The sequence below is a fragment of the Phlebotomus papatasi genome, chromosome 3, assembly GCF_024763615.1.
Source record: "Phlebotomus papatasi isolate M1 chromosome 3, Ppap_2.1, whole genome shotgun sequence".
NCBI lineage: Eukaryota > Metazoa > Arthropoda > Insecta > Diptera > Psychodidae > Phlebotomus > Phlebotomus papatasi.
This window is the reverse complement of record NC_077224.1, coordinates 35772394-35789811: the sequence shown is the minus strand read 5'-3', so window position 1 is coordinate 35789811 and position 17418 is coordinate 35772394. Positions and strand designations below refer to the sequence as shown.

The 17418-nt window shown below is 31.2% G+C and overlaps 1 protein-coding gene across 5 annotated transcripts in view; it reads right to left on the bottom strand.

Moving 5' to 3' along the window:
- Window positions 1-358: 358 nt before the first annotated feature.
- Window positions 359-17418, bottom strand: part of LOC129805463 (stromal interaction molecule homolog) — a 53925-nt gene continuing 36865 nt past the window's right edge. The window contains exons 7-10 of one of the 5 annotated variants that reach the window (XM_055853384.1): window positions 16250-16297; window positions 7058-7223; window positions 6625-6798; window positions 359-1713 (exon numbers count right to left, since the gene is read on the bottom strand). In XM_055853384.1, the coding sequence (XP_055709359.1) occupies window positions 1431-1713; window positions 6625-6798; window positions 7058-7223; window positions 16250-16297 (671 nt within the window). In that variant the 3' untranslated portion in view covers window positions 359-1430. Of the gene's footprint in view, window positions 1714-6624; window positions 6799-7057; window positions 7224-11846; window positions 16298-17418 lie in introns of those variants that run through there. The other 4 variants (XM_055853385.1, XM_055853386.1, XM_055853387.1 and 1 more) reach the window with 4 other exon arrangements.

Sequence of the window (17418 nt, the reverse complement as noted above, 5' to 3'; positions counted from 1 at the left end):
CGCTACTGTACTGAGCGTAAATTTTTCTGTGATCACTGAAATGCGCAAATGACGTAATATACATTTTACCTGACTTTTCGGCTATGACTTTATTTTCATCAATTTCACAGTTGCAATGGGGAAAGGGTATATGTCTTGCGAAATGGTTCAGTGAAAGATTTTGTCTGTTTTTTTTTTTTTTAAGGAAATTCTCAAATATTTATTTACTGTTTTTCATAAAATTTGCAGCACCATATTTTATTTATAATAACATTCTTTCTCCTTATGTGCAAAAAAAATTTATTCTATCTACAAAGAGGAAGTCTACAGATTCCTTTTCATCGTATAAATTTTGGCAAGTCTATACAAAAATTTGGGAGATTTTTTTTCTTCATTTGTATTTTTTTCTGTCTTGTTAACAAGATAATATAGTAATAAAAATAAGCAAGATTAAGTTAGAGGTCATATATAAACCAATAGAATAGTCGCCAATGTCTTCAAAAGTTTACTAACTTCTCGTACAAAAAAAATCTCTCATTCCTCCTTTTTCACTCTAAAATTCAATTATATAAATTTTCTCTAAAAAAAAATGTTACGTTGAATAAATTTTATTAAAGTGTTGCAAAGACAGGGAATGGATAATTTGATTTTCTCTTTTGAGGGAGTTTGCAACTACAAATTATCACAAATAAAAATATTAATAAAATTTACTGTGCAAATTGTCGAAAACTATATAGAGACCATGTGCTAAGATTAACTGGGAGGAGGGGGGGGAGAATAAAATTAAGTATCTAAGATTAAGTGATATTGATTACCCCTTAAAGCTTAAAAAAATTCACTGTTTACCCATTTTTTTTTAAATTACAATTTTAAATAAATCTTTTTACTATCCATGTGTCATTTTTCTTTCTGTAAATTATAAACTATTTTTCATCGGCAAAATAAATATATAAGTATTAAAAAGGTAAAAATACTCTCCTTTGAGGCATTTTTTTTTAGTAATCGTTGTTTTACAATTTTTCTTCTTTAAATTATGATTTTTTTTGTCGTTTTTGCAATATTACCACATGCATTTTTCTTTCCTTATTGCCTCCAACATCGCTTTATAAAATCACTTTTTGCGCGTGACCATTCAATAATTCGCATTGATTTGCTTTTTCCTGTGATTTTTTCTTTCTTTTCTTCTTTCTATCATCAATTTATTTTGTAATTGACATTGGTTCTGCAACCTCCCATACGAGAGGTTTACTTTATTGCATTTTATTTCCACTGTTTCTTTTTTTTCTACTCTAAACACTCTTTCTCACTTTATTTTTTTTTGTTTCTTTTTTTTAAACGTTATTTCTTTTCATTATTTTTCAGGAATCACAAGAGTGGCGCTTGGAAGAAGAGTTCAGAAGGGATTGCTCCGTACGGAAAAACACAAACTCAAGTTACTTGCAGTGTGATTATTAGTGTGTGAAAGAGGCGGATTTATTCTTGGAGGACTTTCGTCCGAATGATGGGAAATGTAATTTTCGTCGACGCTTCTTGAACTCATCATCAACAGTTGACGAGTCCGTTGACGGTGGCGTGACATCCTCGGTCTCGTGTTGACCATGGGAAGTGGAGGAGAGCTCACTGACGGTGGACGTAATGGTGCTACTTGACGATATAAGAGAGGTGGTCGATGTTGGGGACTCCACGGGGACCATGTCTGTGCTCTGAGACCTCTTAATAAAGGAGCTGCTAAGGCTGCAAGAAATTATCTTAGGTGAGATCTATTTCCCTTTTATCACAATTTATAGTACTTTTCAGTCTTTTGTGCACTTTCTTTAGCAGTCAATCGGATAATTTTTCATCAAGAAATTTATTTTCCATAAAATTATCTTTTGAATAATGACAGATATTTTCTCTTAAAAGTCTCATAAAAAATAAATAATAAATACTTACTAGACCTTTGGTAAGTGTTTTCAAGCTGAAATTAATAATACTTCAAGCTGAATCAGAGAACCGAATCTTTAGTTATTTTATAATATTTTATTCGTAACTCAAAGATTAAATATCTAAGAATATTTGAAGTCCTTTAATTACATCACAATGTCCGATTTTTAATTTAAAAAGCGCTTTACAGAATGATGAAACTCACTCACGAGATACAGCTCTCAGTGAATTATGTTGCGCACAGACATTGCATGTTTCGCACAGATCGATTTAAACTGTTTCATAAAATTAATATGAGGAAACGATCCCTAATGGCATCTACACACTAGAGAAATGTATGTCCATATTGAAGAGTTTTTCCTAAACAAGTGTAAGGAATTTCCTTCAATATATAAATTTCTCTAGGGTGGAATCACCACTTCTCGCCAGTGCCCCACTTTTTGCCACTTATACAGAAATCGCAATTTTCCCATTACAGTAGACTCTCGCTAATTCGGCTCTTTTAAGATCGGGCTACTTTTTAATTCGGGCAGCGGTTACATTTGAAAAAAGTTTGTTGTCATTTTTCAAGTGTGATTATGATTATCAAATTAATCAAATATGCTCAAATTTGGCATGGTTTGTCCTAGTTTTGATGTTATTTTGCATTATTGAGGGATTTTCATGCAATTTACGTCATATATGAGTGTGTAAACTCAATATCTATATGCATATGAATAAAAAATCGTTGCATTTCAAAAAGTTTGTCGCCCGAATTTCTGTCTAATTCGGCTGACATTTCGGTCTCATATGCCCGAATTTGAGAGAGTCTACTGTAATCCTTAACTCTTTCGCGTCCCACTTTTATTCAGCAGATGAATTCATGCAAAATTGAGTTTTTCCTAATGCTTTATGATCAAATATAATAGTTCAGAGAGGAAAAAATTTTCCATTGCGTGAAAACTCGGAAAAACCCCGGGTCATATATGACCCTGTTGTCCTCAAGGGAAGTGTATTTACCATTTTCAAAATCTATATCACGGGCTTCTTAAGAGTTTTTTTTGCTTGAAGTTACTAATTTGGCCAAAACCATGGCAAACTGGATTGTCTTGATGAACACTGTACTCCTGGTGTTCAAGGAATCTTCCTGGTAATCCCTTGAACAGTCACTGTCACAATATTTTGAGTGGTATTTGGCAAAAATAAACTTATCCACATATTTATTCACACACAATACAATTGCACAATATGAGACGCTTGCAGAATACTCTAAAATATTGCAAAATATGTTAGCATTCATCAGATATAAGATGAAATGTCCAGGAGCAAGATGTCCCACCTGCATTTCACAAAGAAAAACAATGTCCCAACTACATTTCGCTGCAGGTTTGGGACGAAAACACTGTTACCCTTGGGGACTATAGGGTCATATATGACCCGGAAAATTCTACACGCTTTTCTGGAAAATTGAGAGTAATTTATTATATCAAAATATGCAATATACAATCTTTGGATATTCTATTTTGTATTTCTAAAGAACTTTTTGCTGAAAAAAATAAATGAATATAAAAAATTTTGAAAAAGAAAAGTCATTTCACAAAGTTCGAAATTCGTGATTTTTGATCTCAAATATTTTCTTTTCCTGAATATCTGGAGTCTTGAGAAAATTAGCCAAGAATCTTACATCCTTCTATTATGATGTCGTGCACAAACCGATAGATTTCAATTAATGTAAATAGTCAAAAGAAATTGTTTTTTCCCCGGGTCATATATGACCCTAATGACGCGAAAGAGTTAATGGAATCAGCTCCAATGTGTAGACACCTTTACTTAACCGTACTTCTGATTCCTGTGGCCTCGACCAGGGTGCGGGAAGTCCTGGTGTCGAGAGCTCACACTAGCTATCGCGGATTATCTTTGTCGACAGGGTTGTCTTGTTCAACTCGCTTCCCTTGCATGCCAGATCACTGATCGGCATTGATAGATTCTACCATGCCCTAGACCGTGCTTATGCCCTAGACACACTTACGACTTAAGCCGAGAAAAGACTTAGTGGAAAATGATGGAAATGTAGTTTAACCATTTTTTCTAATATAATTACGCTAAGCCGTCTCTCGGCTAATTCTCATGTCTGTCAAGGCCCTTAAATTTTTAAGATCAAATCGTTAAAAAATTTGTGTATTGGTTTACACACTAGAGTGGAGTAATCGCTTATCGCCAATTTTAGGAAAAAGTGAAGTTAACTTTATTAACTAGTAGTAGTAGTTTAATTCTGTCCAAAATGACTTTGATGAATTTTGTTCCAATGTGTAGCGGGTAATTTCTTTCAAAAATTTTTGATGGAAATTACCTTGAATTGGATATGATTTTTTAAAGAAATTACCTACACATTAGACAAATTTTCTTTAAAAACCCATATTTTTGTCAAAAATTTTCATAATGTGCAGACACCTTTAAGCTTAATTCTATTTGTTCTCAATTTTGTTTTTTTCTCATGTCATAACATTTATACGTACAACGGCTCCTTCATATTATCACATATACAGGTACATATACAGTAGTCGTTGATACGTAGTATAAACGTTATGACATTGGTAAATGTTAAATGTTTTGACTACATTGGTAGTAGATTTTAAAAATTTTAATTTTTTTAAGCTCTAGCCAATCAGTGAACCGAATTCTACTAAAATGTTTAATAACATAAAATATTTAAGAACTATGGTTTTATGATTGGCCAGAGCTTAGAAAGCTTTAAATGCTTTTAAGTTTTAGCCAACTGGAGAATGCAATTTTAGTAAAAAAGAAAATTAATCCCTCCCATAATATATTTCAGTAGGGGAGACTGGGGCAAAAAGTCACAAATCGAAAAATTCAAAATTCAATATCTTCCAAAGTAAAAAAAGATAGCGGCTCAAATTTTTTTCTATAGATAGCCGCCATAAACCTTCTTTAATGTCTTAAGTTTCTTAAGAATTCGAACAAGGAATTTAAAAAATAAAAAATATCGAAATTTTTAGCCCTATTTTTGAAATATTTTCCTTGCAGAAGATAACAATTATTACCTACTTATTTTCCAAAATTGATGCACTGGTGAATATTTTCTAAATAATTTGGATTTTTTGAAAACGAATCCGCTATTTCTATTTTAGAATTTCACAAAAGTTCTTTTCTCCAGAAATCCTTTTATTAAAAATGGCCACTTGGGGTAAAAAGTAACAAAAGGTATAGAGCAAAAAGTAACAAAAAGCGAAGCAATTTTTGATATCTCACGGCGAAAAGAAACGTCATTATCATGTCTCGCTGCTTGTTGTTTGCATTGGTCAAACGATTTGCAGTCTTTTGTGTGTGTTTTTTTTTTTCTAAAATAGCTTGAAAAGCGCTTTTCTCGTTTTCTCGCAGAGAAAACAGTGTTTTACAAAGGTGTAGATGAATAAATTTTCTATGAAAATATGTCCTCTATGTATTTTTTCAAATTTACGGAAGCCCGTAATGAAGCGAATCAAAATATGATAATACCCAATGTCTGGTACTATTTGCCCCAGCATTTTTGAGAATAGTCACAAAATTACCCTTTAGAAAACGGCTCGATAAACGTATTTCCTTACAAAATAGAGGAAATTACTTTCACAAAGTTGTAGAGCGGTAAATTTCCTGTAAAACTGCGCTAATTAGAAATTATTTGAAGCGCTCGAGTAGCTTGTAAGAAAATAAAATACCCGTTTTGTGACTTTTTGCCCCAGTCTCCCCTATCGTCTGTTCTCTGATTCGCTAGAGCTTAAAAAGCTTTAAATGCTTTATAGTTCTTGCCAATAAAAGAATGCAATTTTACTAAAATATTTTATCCCATAAAAATATTTTAGTACCATTGCGCTTTCTGATTGGTCAGTCAGTGTTTAAAAAGCTTCTGCTTAAAAAGCTTTTGCTAAAATGTTTAATCCTTTAAAATATTTTATTACCGTGGCTTTCTCTTATTGGTATTTAAGCTTCAAATGCTTCTAAGCTCTAGCCAATCAGAGAACTTGATGTAAATAAAATATTTTGTAGGATCAAAAATTTAATTATAATTGAATAAAGCTTTTAAATAAACCATTATGGCAGCTCTATTCAAACCATTAATTAATCAAGTTTCTATGGTAGCATTTATAAAAAAAAACATTCATTTATTGATAATTGTATTTCTGTGAAAACAACAAAATCATGATTGAGCAATATGTGACTGTTGCATTTGAGCTATAAATAGCAAGTCATCAGAAAAAATTGCCACAAACAGTAAGTTTTATATTTTTTAATCGTTTCAGATTTAAGAGTGTTTGGCTTTAGAGAAAGCACCATGACAATTAAACAAACACTGTCACATTTTCACGATAAATTGTGATTACATATGAGGAAAAAAGTTTTGAGGAAGTTACTCAAAACACAATATTTCAGTGTTTCTTTGGTAATATATCCGACTCACTGCTGAAAAGAACTTTGTAGGGTGAATTTATTCAACATAATCACTAAACTTCTACATTTTCTGCATTTATTGCTAATGTTTTTTTCTCTAAAAAATAAAATCTACTGGGAATTTCTGTTTGGACACACCCTAACACCCTTTATCAAGCACAAAAAAAATTTAACTAAAATAAATAAAATTTATTAGGTCAAACGACAAAGAGGCAAAAAGCAAATTAAATTCAGAGGGAGCTGAAGAAAAATGCACATTGATAAAATAAAAAAAGTGCCATGCTTTTGTATACAAACCTTCTCCTCGGCGGCGGCATTGGGGCCTTTCCGGTGATAAAAGTTGGCGGTGGTGGTGGTGGAGGAATCTGTCCGGCAGTCAACTTTTTGCCCACACGCGGTAAGTCACGTGGTAGAATTCTTTCGCAAGAATGTCGATTTGTTGCCTCTTCAAATGATGCTAGCGATGCCAAGCTAGAAAAGCACATTTTTGTTTGGTTGTTTTTTTTTTGTTGAAAGCGTTTACATTTTCTTTATATCTTTTTTTTTATGAAGCGCACATTCCTCGAACCAAGTTTTTAATCCAACATAAAACAACATTTACATAAATAAAAAAGCTGTCTGATCCCTCTGTCTTTTTTGAGGCCAAAAGCTCTTCTTATCCCCTTTAATATTCCCAGCCCAGAAAAAAAACCAACAAGATAATGCACAGAGAAAAAAAAAGAAATAATACCTATCTGCATTTTTAATGATATTGTGGAGGGAGTTGTAGCCAGATGACTGTGGTGTTGGCGATCCTGAACCGACAGTAAATTTAACCGGATTGACAGGAGGATTTATATCACCATCCTCACTTGCTGAAGAATCATCGAACATGCGATCGAAGTTGTCCATTCGTCCTTTTTGAGGGCGTGATTTGCAATATTTTTTTATCGAAAAAAAAATTCCATAGGACAATGAGGTTAAAGATTTTGAAGAGCCCAGAAGAATTTTTGTTTTGGATTTTTTTTTTGGTTTTGATCAAAAAGGTAGACAGAGAGAAAGAAAAGAAAAAGAAAGGAAAATTTAGAGAAAATCTATATAAACTTTCTCCCACAAATTTTCTATCAATTCTAAATAAATTTTCAGAAACTATCACCATATTGTCCCTTCCTCTATCAAGCTTCTAAATTATTGCATTTTTACTCTACATAAACTATCTATTTTTTTTAATATTAATAATCTCTAATGTAATAATGCAGATTGGTGGTTTAATGGAATTTCTGCAAGAAGAAAATCATGCGAAATCAAACTATTGTATCTACTTAAAATGTCGCTGGAAGAGGTAACATTGTCTTGTTTCAATGTTATTAGAATATGAATGATTTGTTACAAAATTGCAAAATTGAACAAACTTTTCAATGACAAAATTCAAAATAATTCTAGTGGAATAGTACAAAATTTAGCAAATATAATTTAAATTTATACTTCAATGTAGAATCTCATTTTACTATAAAATGCATAGGGGGAAGTGGGGAACCTTTGAATTGCAGCACCTTTAAAATTGAGCATTTTGTACAATTTTTACATGGAATTAAGCCTTACCATACTGTAGTGTAGATCAGCTTCACAATAGGTTTGTGAAACTAAATTATATCATGATAAGGTCTAGGTTCATCTGAATATAGGAAATAAAATCCTATTTCAGAGGTACCACCCTTCCTACTAAATCAATCGCATACACATAAAAAATGGGACGTATAAAAAGGCGGGTTTAAACTATCTAAAAGATTATAAACTATTACAAACTACATGGTTTAAGGGCAGAATCACATTGACAATAAAATGTTCGCCATAGCCTCACCGTATTTCGTTAATTTACGCACTTTCATTGCAATTCTTACGTAAATTTTCCATTGCCATATTACCTTATCTCATACTCGGTGGCACTAGGTGAAAATAATATAAGAAAATTGATGAAATAAAACAAAAATTCGATAAACGGTAAGCAAAATGAAAAAACTGTACGAGAAATTAATCGTACAGTTTTTTTTGCTCACCGTTTATTGCATTTTCGTTTTATTTCTTCAATTTTCTTTTTCACCTAGTGCCACCGAGTATGAGATACAGTAATTGAGAATTTGCGTAAGAATTGCAATGAAAATGCGTAAAAAATGAAAAACAGTGAGCATTTTACTGTCAATGTGATTCTGCCCTAACTCCATTCTTCGATGTTTGTTTTTTTTTTTTAATTTTTCTAAGTGAAACATTCATTGAATTCCCAGATATCTCAAATTTCTGACTTCTCACATTGCCGCATGACAATGTCACGATTACAGAATCACTTTTGAACTTTTCAAGTGTCAAATCTGGAACCAAATATGGACTATAGCGAGACTCTACTGTATTATTTTTTTCTTGTACGGGATGAGGTTGTCAGTCCCATGCCCGTGGAATCAAGTGGAGTGAAGCTCACTGGATGCAATTCGAACACCTTTAACGCCAGAAAAATTCCTGGTGATCTAAAGGGGATTCGAACCCGGGACACTTGCATCATAGAGCGAATGCTCTACCACTTGACCCATTGAGTGCCTAAAATTTAGAGTTCAGTTATTTCTCTTTAAAATTGATTTTTAAAAAATCAAATAATGTGAGTGTTTGGACTTGGTACGTAATATCAAAAAGATTGTATTTTTATTAAAGCGTCAGTGGGGATCTCGGTGGCGCAATATGCAAGGGGATCGGGAATCTTTGTTTTTTTTTCATTTTGTTTTCCCAGTTTGTCTTTGGAATCTTTGTCTTCGGTAATTTTTGATTTTTGGAAAACTTTGTCTTTGGAAATCTTGTCCTTCATACATTTTGTACAAGTATTTTTTATAACTTCCCAAAAGTTTCTCTTTGCCCCAAAAGACGAAACTAAAAACTTCAAAAAAAAAACCGTTGTAATTTCATTATTTTATTTAATAAAATATACCTACTTGTGTAAAATATATGAAAGACAAGATTTCCAAAGACAAAGTTTCCAAAAACTAGTTTTCTAGCGAGTCCTCTCCGTAGTATTACTCTGAATACTGTTTTTGTTTTATTTAAAAACTATTAATTTACTGACCAATACTTATTGTTTGCTCAATTTATTAATAGATGCAGTGGAGCTTATAGAGAAAATTTTCCAGCAGTCGTAACATAATAGGAAAGGGTTTTCAGAATTTCGGCCTATTATTGTGATTCTTTTCCATTAAAGCGTGTGTGATCTATATTCTAATATTTTTTTTCTCTATCTCCTATGAATAAGACTTTATGAAGGAGTTTGTCTAGGATAACTCTGCATGGTAGTGCAAATAAATGAGAATTTTCAGCAATCTTTTCGAAGGATCACATATTATGGGTCCCGGTTAAAATCACGAAAGCCAAAATCCCGAATTGGCCAAAATTCCGAAAGTCAAAATACCGAAAAGCTTAAATCCCGAAAAGCCTAAATACCGAAAGCTAAAATCGCGAAAACCAAAATTCCAAATTCTTAAAAGTGTCATAGCTACTCCCACGATTGCACTTCGCTTGCTTAAGGTAAAATTTCTTGCTTGCTGAAGGGGAAATTTTCTGTGTCTTGGGAAATTATTCTACACATTATACTCCATATAATTTCATCCCTTTCAGGATTTTGAACATTTGGGATTTTGGCCCTTTCGAGATTTTGGCGTTCGGGATATTGGTTGTCTTCGTATATTATCCTTGTATTGAAGATTATTAAAGATTGATTGAAATTCATTTCCTTCACTTTTTGATACTTCCAAATTGAGGAACTTTTAAATTTAACGCCAAGTAATACTTTCAAATGGATCAAATAGAACTTTAAACGTTTTAAAAGGATCGTTTTTCTAATGAATTTCATCAGTTCGATTTTTCTTCGTTTCTAAAGAATATTCCCGTAGATTAGCAATATTCCACGAGGAATTTTTCTGTTATAGAAAGATTCTAGGACGTAAATCCGGTTGCAAAGTGATGGATCTTTTTTTTTTTAAAATAATTCCATCTTCTTCAAAAGGATAGATCATATTTGATCTCTTGAAATTTTGTTTATTTATTTATCACATTGACACATGCTTTTATTATAAACTGATTATTTAGGGTAAGTGTACCAAATACCGGCCAGGTTGCAATTTCGGCAACTTTTTGTTCCTCAAATTTCCAAGAATTTTTAATTTTTGCATATTTCGCGGAGATTAGATAATACAAACAATAACAAAAAATATCGGTTCGGCGAACGAGATGATGTGAAAAAGATTTGGAAGAATTCCAAAAGGACAAGGAACTATAAGAATGAAGGTGGCCGAAATATTACCCAAAGTCTATATTTTTATTCATTTTAAAATTGATTAGGAATGGTTTTAGAGAAAATAATGATAATAGACTGTCTACAAGGTTCCAACCAACACTTCTTAAAAATAATTAATGAAAAAAAAACAATTTGTATTGAAAATATTACATTTCCAACTTGAGCCTTTCGCGCTTGCATGCAACTATGCCGAAATTTGGCACACTTACCCTACAACATATTGCTCTCATTTAAAACCAAAGATGACTTTTTGTAAAGGATCCCGGTGATCCTTTTATTTTTAACAATGGATCTAATTTGTTGGTTTGGCGTTGGCGTTTGTAATGAAACTGACCACATTTTTTCCAAAATGTTTTATTTAAGATAATGTATTAAAGTTTTCTCTCCCGAAGTATCCGCTTAACTAATGATTTTTTTGGGAAGGATCGGGTTAAGTGAACTTTTAAAGTATCCCTGCGTAATATACCACTAAAGTGATAGGGGAAAGTACTGTCCTCGAAAGTACGTTCATGCCTTCGAATAATGTGAAGTTTCTTTCATTTATCCTAAGAAACTTACACATTTCTATTAAATATTAAGTAGCTTATTCTCAATTATTGATAATTACGTGATAATTGTATGCAAGTCTCTTACTTGAGAGAGAGTACTTTCCCCTACTGAATCTTCATGGAAGTTCTTAAATGAAGAACGCTGTTTTCAGTCATGATTCTATTGGAAGGATTCTTGGTGAACTCATTTTAACTAGAAAAATATCCTCAATTCATAAGGTTATGAAGAAGTTTGAATCTGTTCCTGTTTCTGTATGCAGAATGCATCAAATTTGATATAAAATATCTCTAATACCAAACTCTATCAGTATTATGGTTGCTAACTGCAATTGATATCTTTGCACAATCTAAATATTTTCTACATTCGATTTTTGCATTTCTACTGATATGAGATTCTACATATGAGCTTTAGTTAATGATTTGCGACAATTTAAGTTCAACAATCTTTGCTGAAATATTTAAAAAAAAAAACAGTGTAAAAGTCTTTGCAATAAAAAAACCAAATGGAATGAGAAAAAAACCATTTTAAAATATCCAAAACTACGCAATCTTTTTTTTTTGTCAAAGGGATAAAAAAGAACAAATGAAAAGGGACACAATGGACGAAAAAACACACATTCCATGATGAGGTAGAAAAAAAGTCAAAGAAAAAAACACAGATGTTCATAATAACAAATTATTATTTGATGAAAATAGTCAAATGAAAAGTCAACAATAAATAATACACAAGTCTTTTTCATAATTATTTTCTACTTGATTTTTTCTTCTGATTGTTTTCCTTTGTAATTGCTTCGTCACTTTTGTAGCAACAATAATTTCTTCATTTTTAACAGCAAAAAAATCAAGATAATTCCTCTAAATTGAGAATCTCTCAATGTGACAATATAACTTGTTTAAGAAAAACAATTCTATCTTAATAAGGAAGTTTTATTAGGAAGACAGAGAGATTTGTGAAAAAATAGTAGAAAATATTGTGCAATTAAAGCGCAAAAAAATGTAAAGTCATTCTTCATTCAGTAACACTGGGAGGAAGGTAGTGAATTCAAAAAAAAAAAGAAGTCAACAATAAAAAGTTATCAAAATAAATATTAGTGGGTGTTAGTGTGTCTCTTAATAAATTTATCGAGAATAAAAAAATAACTTAGACGGATTGCATTTCACTATAACATTCTTTTCTTCTGCACAAAATTTGTGAAAGATGTGATTTAATCTAAGTACAGGGTATCTAATATTGAGATTTATTGTTCATTTTTGGTTTTTTTTAAGTATAGTAATTATGTTATTAATTTATTTGTCTACTATTTAAAAAAAAATGATTTAATGATGATTTGATTCTGATGGTTTTTAATAAGTAACACATTCCGTGATAATATTGCTGTGATTTTTTCTTTAAACCTTCATGTGTGTAAAATCTTCCAAAGTGTTAGATATAAAAATAAGAAAAATATTTCTCTCTCAAAGAAAAAAAAATGGAAATAAAAAGTTTAAGGAAAGCAAAGCTATTTACAAATATTTTCTCTTAGTTACTATCACCTGTATGGGGTTTTTCAATTTTCCTTTTTTTTTAATATAAGTCAAACATTTTTTATCGACCATTCCACTCAATAATGTCCTATCTCAAAATTGCAAAGTTAGCAGTGAAGGTATTTTCTAAATAAAGTAAGAGGTTATGTTGAAAATTGAGGTTATGTTCATAGAAAACAAAAAAAAAAAAAACAAAAAACAAAAAGACCCTTAAATAAATAATTAAATAATGAAAAATATTTTTTTCGTTTTGAAACTCCAGAAGAAAAAAGTAATGAAGCTTCCTTACGAAATATAATCATGAAACGAAAATCATGAAAAATTGACAGCTTTTGACAGTAGTAAATTCTTCAAATTGACTAAAAGAATTGTGGAATATTGATATTTTTCCTTGGAAATTTTTCCGTGGCCTTTGTATTACTAATTTCGGCAACTTTCTAGAGATAAAGAATTTGTTTTCCAGAATGATTATGTATTTTTTTATAAATCGTAAAATATTTTACTCATTTTTTTGATCACCAATAAATAACAGGTTTTATTTAAGGTAAGTTAAGCATGTATAGACCGTACATGTTGGATCGTCACCCAAATATAAAATGATTTTTTGAAAATTATTAGTCGCTTTTAACAAGTTATCTTTTACAGCATGTTCTCCATTAGTATAACTAATGCAAGGCATTTTGCAAAAAATAAATAGTAACAAATAGAGATGGTGAAATTTCAGAAATTTCACAGCAGTCGCCACCTACTTTAGGCGGAAATTCATGAAATTTCTTGAAATTTACCAACTCTAGTAACAAACAATAAATAATTTTCAAAAAATCATTGTCTTTGGGGTGACGATCTAACCTAACCTTTATTGCCGATACACTATAGGACTACAGGGGAAGTGGGCCACATTTGAAAAGTACTTATGCTTTGTACGATCTCAAGCTTTGTAATGACTAATTTTTTTTCCTATGTTTCTCAATGTGATTCATCGGACACAGATTTAAAAAAAAAACTAGAGGACAGTTCCCAGTTTTTAAAATATGTTGCGGAGTCACATTAATTGAGATGTATAGAAATATAGAAAAAATTAGTCATTACGTATCATGGTATCGTACGAAGCATGGGCATTTTCCCCTACTCGATGAAAATCATAAAATTAGACCGTATATGTATATTAGCTGAAGTCAAAGTGGGAAATTCAGTCTATTTTTTGTTCTTCAATTTGACTTTATTTTGCCAACGTTTCGATCCTGGATGGAATCTTTTTCAGGACCTATTCTTCTTATTCCTATTCTTTCTTAGGCCCTGAAGAAGACCCCAAGGATCGAAACTTTGGCGAAATAAAGTGTTTTCTAGTGTTTACGTACCATGGGAAAAAACTATAGGGAAGAAAATGGGAGTTTCGCGGTTTGACTAAAAAACAAAACAAAAATCAAAAATCGACTTCCGAAGTTTTACAATTACGGTATAAATAAGATGAAGTTTTCAGCATCGAATTGGTGCAAGCGATGCAAAACACGTTTTACTCGAGTAATTCAAATCTAAAATAACGTAGCTTCCTCTTATCAAAGCTTTAAAATCGAAAGCATGACCAAATATCCTTGAAAGAAGCCAATGCTGAGCGTTTGGTGGGACCGACAGGGAATCATCCAATACGAGTTGCTGAAACTAAGCGATACTGTCAATTTGCATTACTGTTCATCAATTTCGATCATGTGTTGGTCGAAATCCGATCAAAATCGATCAAAGAACATAAGCGACTGATATTGCAATACGACAACGCTCCGTGGCATTCCACTTTTATGGTACAGCGTAACATCATAAGCTAAAATAAAATGTGCTACTACCTCCGCTGTAAACCTAGCTCCTTCCGATAACCAATTTTTTTCGTTGATTTCTCATGACATGCCTGAGCAGCACTTTGTCAATTTTGGAGTCTTATTTTATCCTTGAGGTATCCGTGTGTTGCTAAAGAAAAGCAAAAATGCAGCTAGGAATTCTTGCAAAAGTGGATGAATAAAAAAAAGTAAGATGTCCAAGAAAAAAGTTTCTTCCACAAATTATACCATTTGAGTTCCTCTAACGAACAGTCCAAGTGCGAGAAAAGTGGGTCACTCCTGGTCCCAGCAGTAGATGGTCAAAAATGTCGCTGCAAAAAGTGTCTTCTTCGACATAAATGGTTCTGGATGACCATGATTTACCCATAGCCAATTACATATACCAGATTCTGAAAGCTAATGAACCAAGCTTTCCAACAATAGTTCACTCATCCAATTATGTTCATCAGGAGCTGAGATATACCACTCCAAACTTTTTACCTCTTCTACTGACAGAATATATGAACTCATCTAATATATGGAAATGGCACTTAAAATATAAATATTTTCATCTGACTTGAAATCAGTTAGCATTTGGTGCTCGCTGGGTAGTTCTAGTTTAAGAACTCTTTTTAAATAATTCAAAATAGCTCAAAAAATTGTTTTCTTCTTGGATACCCTGAGTCTCAACAGTGGCGAAAGAGTTAAGAAATTCCTCCGTGGGAAGCATTTTTAATCGTAAGAGGGAAGAAAGTATATTTTAGCGCTATGAGATTGTTTGCCCTTTTAGTATTTTTATTTTAATGTTCGAATTTAAAGCATCTTAATGTGCATTTTAGTTAAGTAGAAACATCAGTATCAAATAATTTTATTCTCAATTCCATATAAAGTCTTTTGGCAATTTCAAACAGTCACGAATTCTGTAAAATATCGCATTTGACAAGTTTCAAATCCATGAAATTGAAATACTTCCTGTCAAAATTTGTCAATTTCACTAATATTCCACAAAATAGTTTCTTTATTTTCCAACTATTGAAATAATTTCCATCTAATTTCTTCCTGGGTCAAGAAAGGAGTCCTGTTTTCTTTTTTTAAATTGGCTTTTATAGGTTATATAATTTTCATCTTAACCTCACTTTTGCAACCCAACCTCTTTTGTAGAAATGTGAAATTATGAAATTCATAAGCTGAATATCCTTAATATTGATTTTAAAGTTCAGTTGATCACCAAACTTATTTCACAGTTCAATATAAAGCTCAATTATTTAGAGAATACTATTGAATGGAACGGTCGTCTTCATCATTATGACTAATCAACTACTTAATCCACATCTTTTCTTTTTATACAGTATATGTTCTAAAATAAAATATATCAACGAGTTAGAATTTGTAGCCAAATTGAATATTGTTATTTTCTCCAACCAATTAATTAAGATTAAAATTGCTTTTTATTAGCTTTAATTACTGACTAAAAAAATGTTAATGCATTCATTTTAAGATAATTATTAAGAATTTTCAATTGTAAAAAAAAACAATATTAACTTAGTGTTTAAGTGATTGCAATAATATTCTTTTACATTATCTATTGGGATAAAAAGTTTAAGAAATGTCGACAATAGAGTGATGTATTTCTTTTGTTTTTTAAATAGAAGATGTATAATAGTAAAAATGTCACAATTTGATTCTCTATTCTGAGGAGAAAACGGAAAAGTTGTCAAATGGGATGACCTTACCTTGAGTGGAGTCATCATCCAAATCATCTTGACTGTTTGAGATACGTCCTGGAACAATAGAAAAATTAATTATAGTTGTCATTTAGACGACAGCATTACACTTAAAATCAATTTAAAAAAAATTAAATAAAGTGAAAAACCACAAAAGTCATAAAAGTATATTGACTTTACACGTGGAGCTTTACACTTCATTTGTAACTAAAAAGACTTAAGAAAAAATTAAGTTTATTCAGAACAATGTGAGAAACGCATTAAAGAAGAATAGTTAAAAAGACACATTTTTTTCAATGTCGCACGAAGAAGTGAATTAATTTGATGATTCAATTAGCAATTACCACATGGAAAATCTATCTTTCTCAATTAATCAGAAATTTCCATTAATTGCAGAAAATCTCACAGTTTTCGCTGATTAATAAAATATTATTGATATTAACTGTATAAATAAAAAAAAATTAAACGACAAAAATAAATTAAATTATACAGTGAATAGCATTTGTAGTATAAAGGAAAGGCAACAAAAACGGCATGATTCATAAATTATTTTAGAGGTTGTTGCTTCTTTAACTAGTAGAGTTTTTACAAAGTTGTTTTTTTTTCGTCTGATCTTCAAAGTTTTTTTTTTGTGAATTATTTGCTCTCGAAATAATCATGTTGATCCGTGGGATTAATGGACTGAGCACAATTGATTTTCATGTACAATGAATTTCACGGGAAAGCATGACATCATCAGAATTATTGCTTTTTGTTGTGTTTTGTTATTTTTTCTTTAGCAGTTTTACAGATTTTAATATGTTGTCATAAACTGATAAAGCTCAATTGTTTATCTAATATTCAGATTAGGTAAAATGTTGTAGGTTTTCTAATTTGTTTTAAAACCTTCTATTTAACTTCTTGATTGATCCTTTTATTCTTAATTGATTTCTTTTGCAAATTGTTGAAGATTTATATAAAGGAAATACTTAATACAACTCGCCAATGTTTTAGTAAAAATGTACAATTATACCTTCAGCATATCTTTAAAATCAAGAAAATATGATAAAATCAAAATTTTCATCACTCTTTTTAACATTCTTCTTATTTTTTTAGTATCAAAACAAATTGAAATTAGATTTGAAAATTAATGGCTCTGGCACAGCTTTTAGATCAGGAAAATTTCGTGAAGTCGAAAT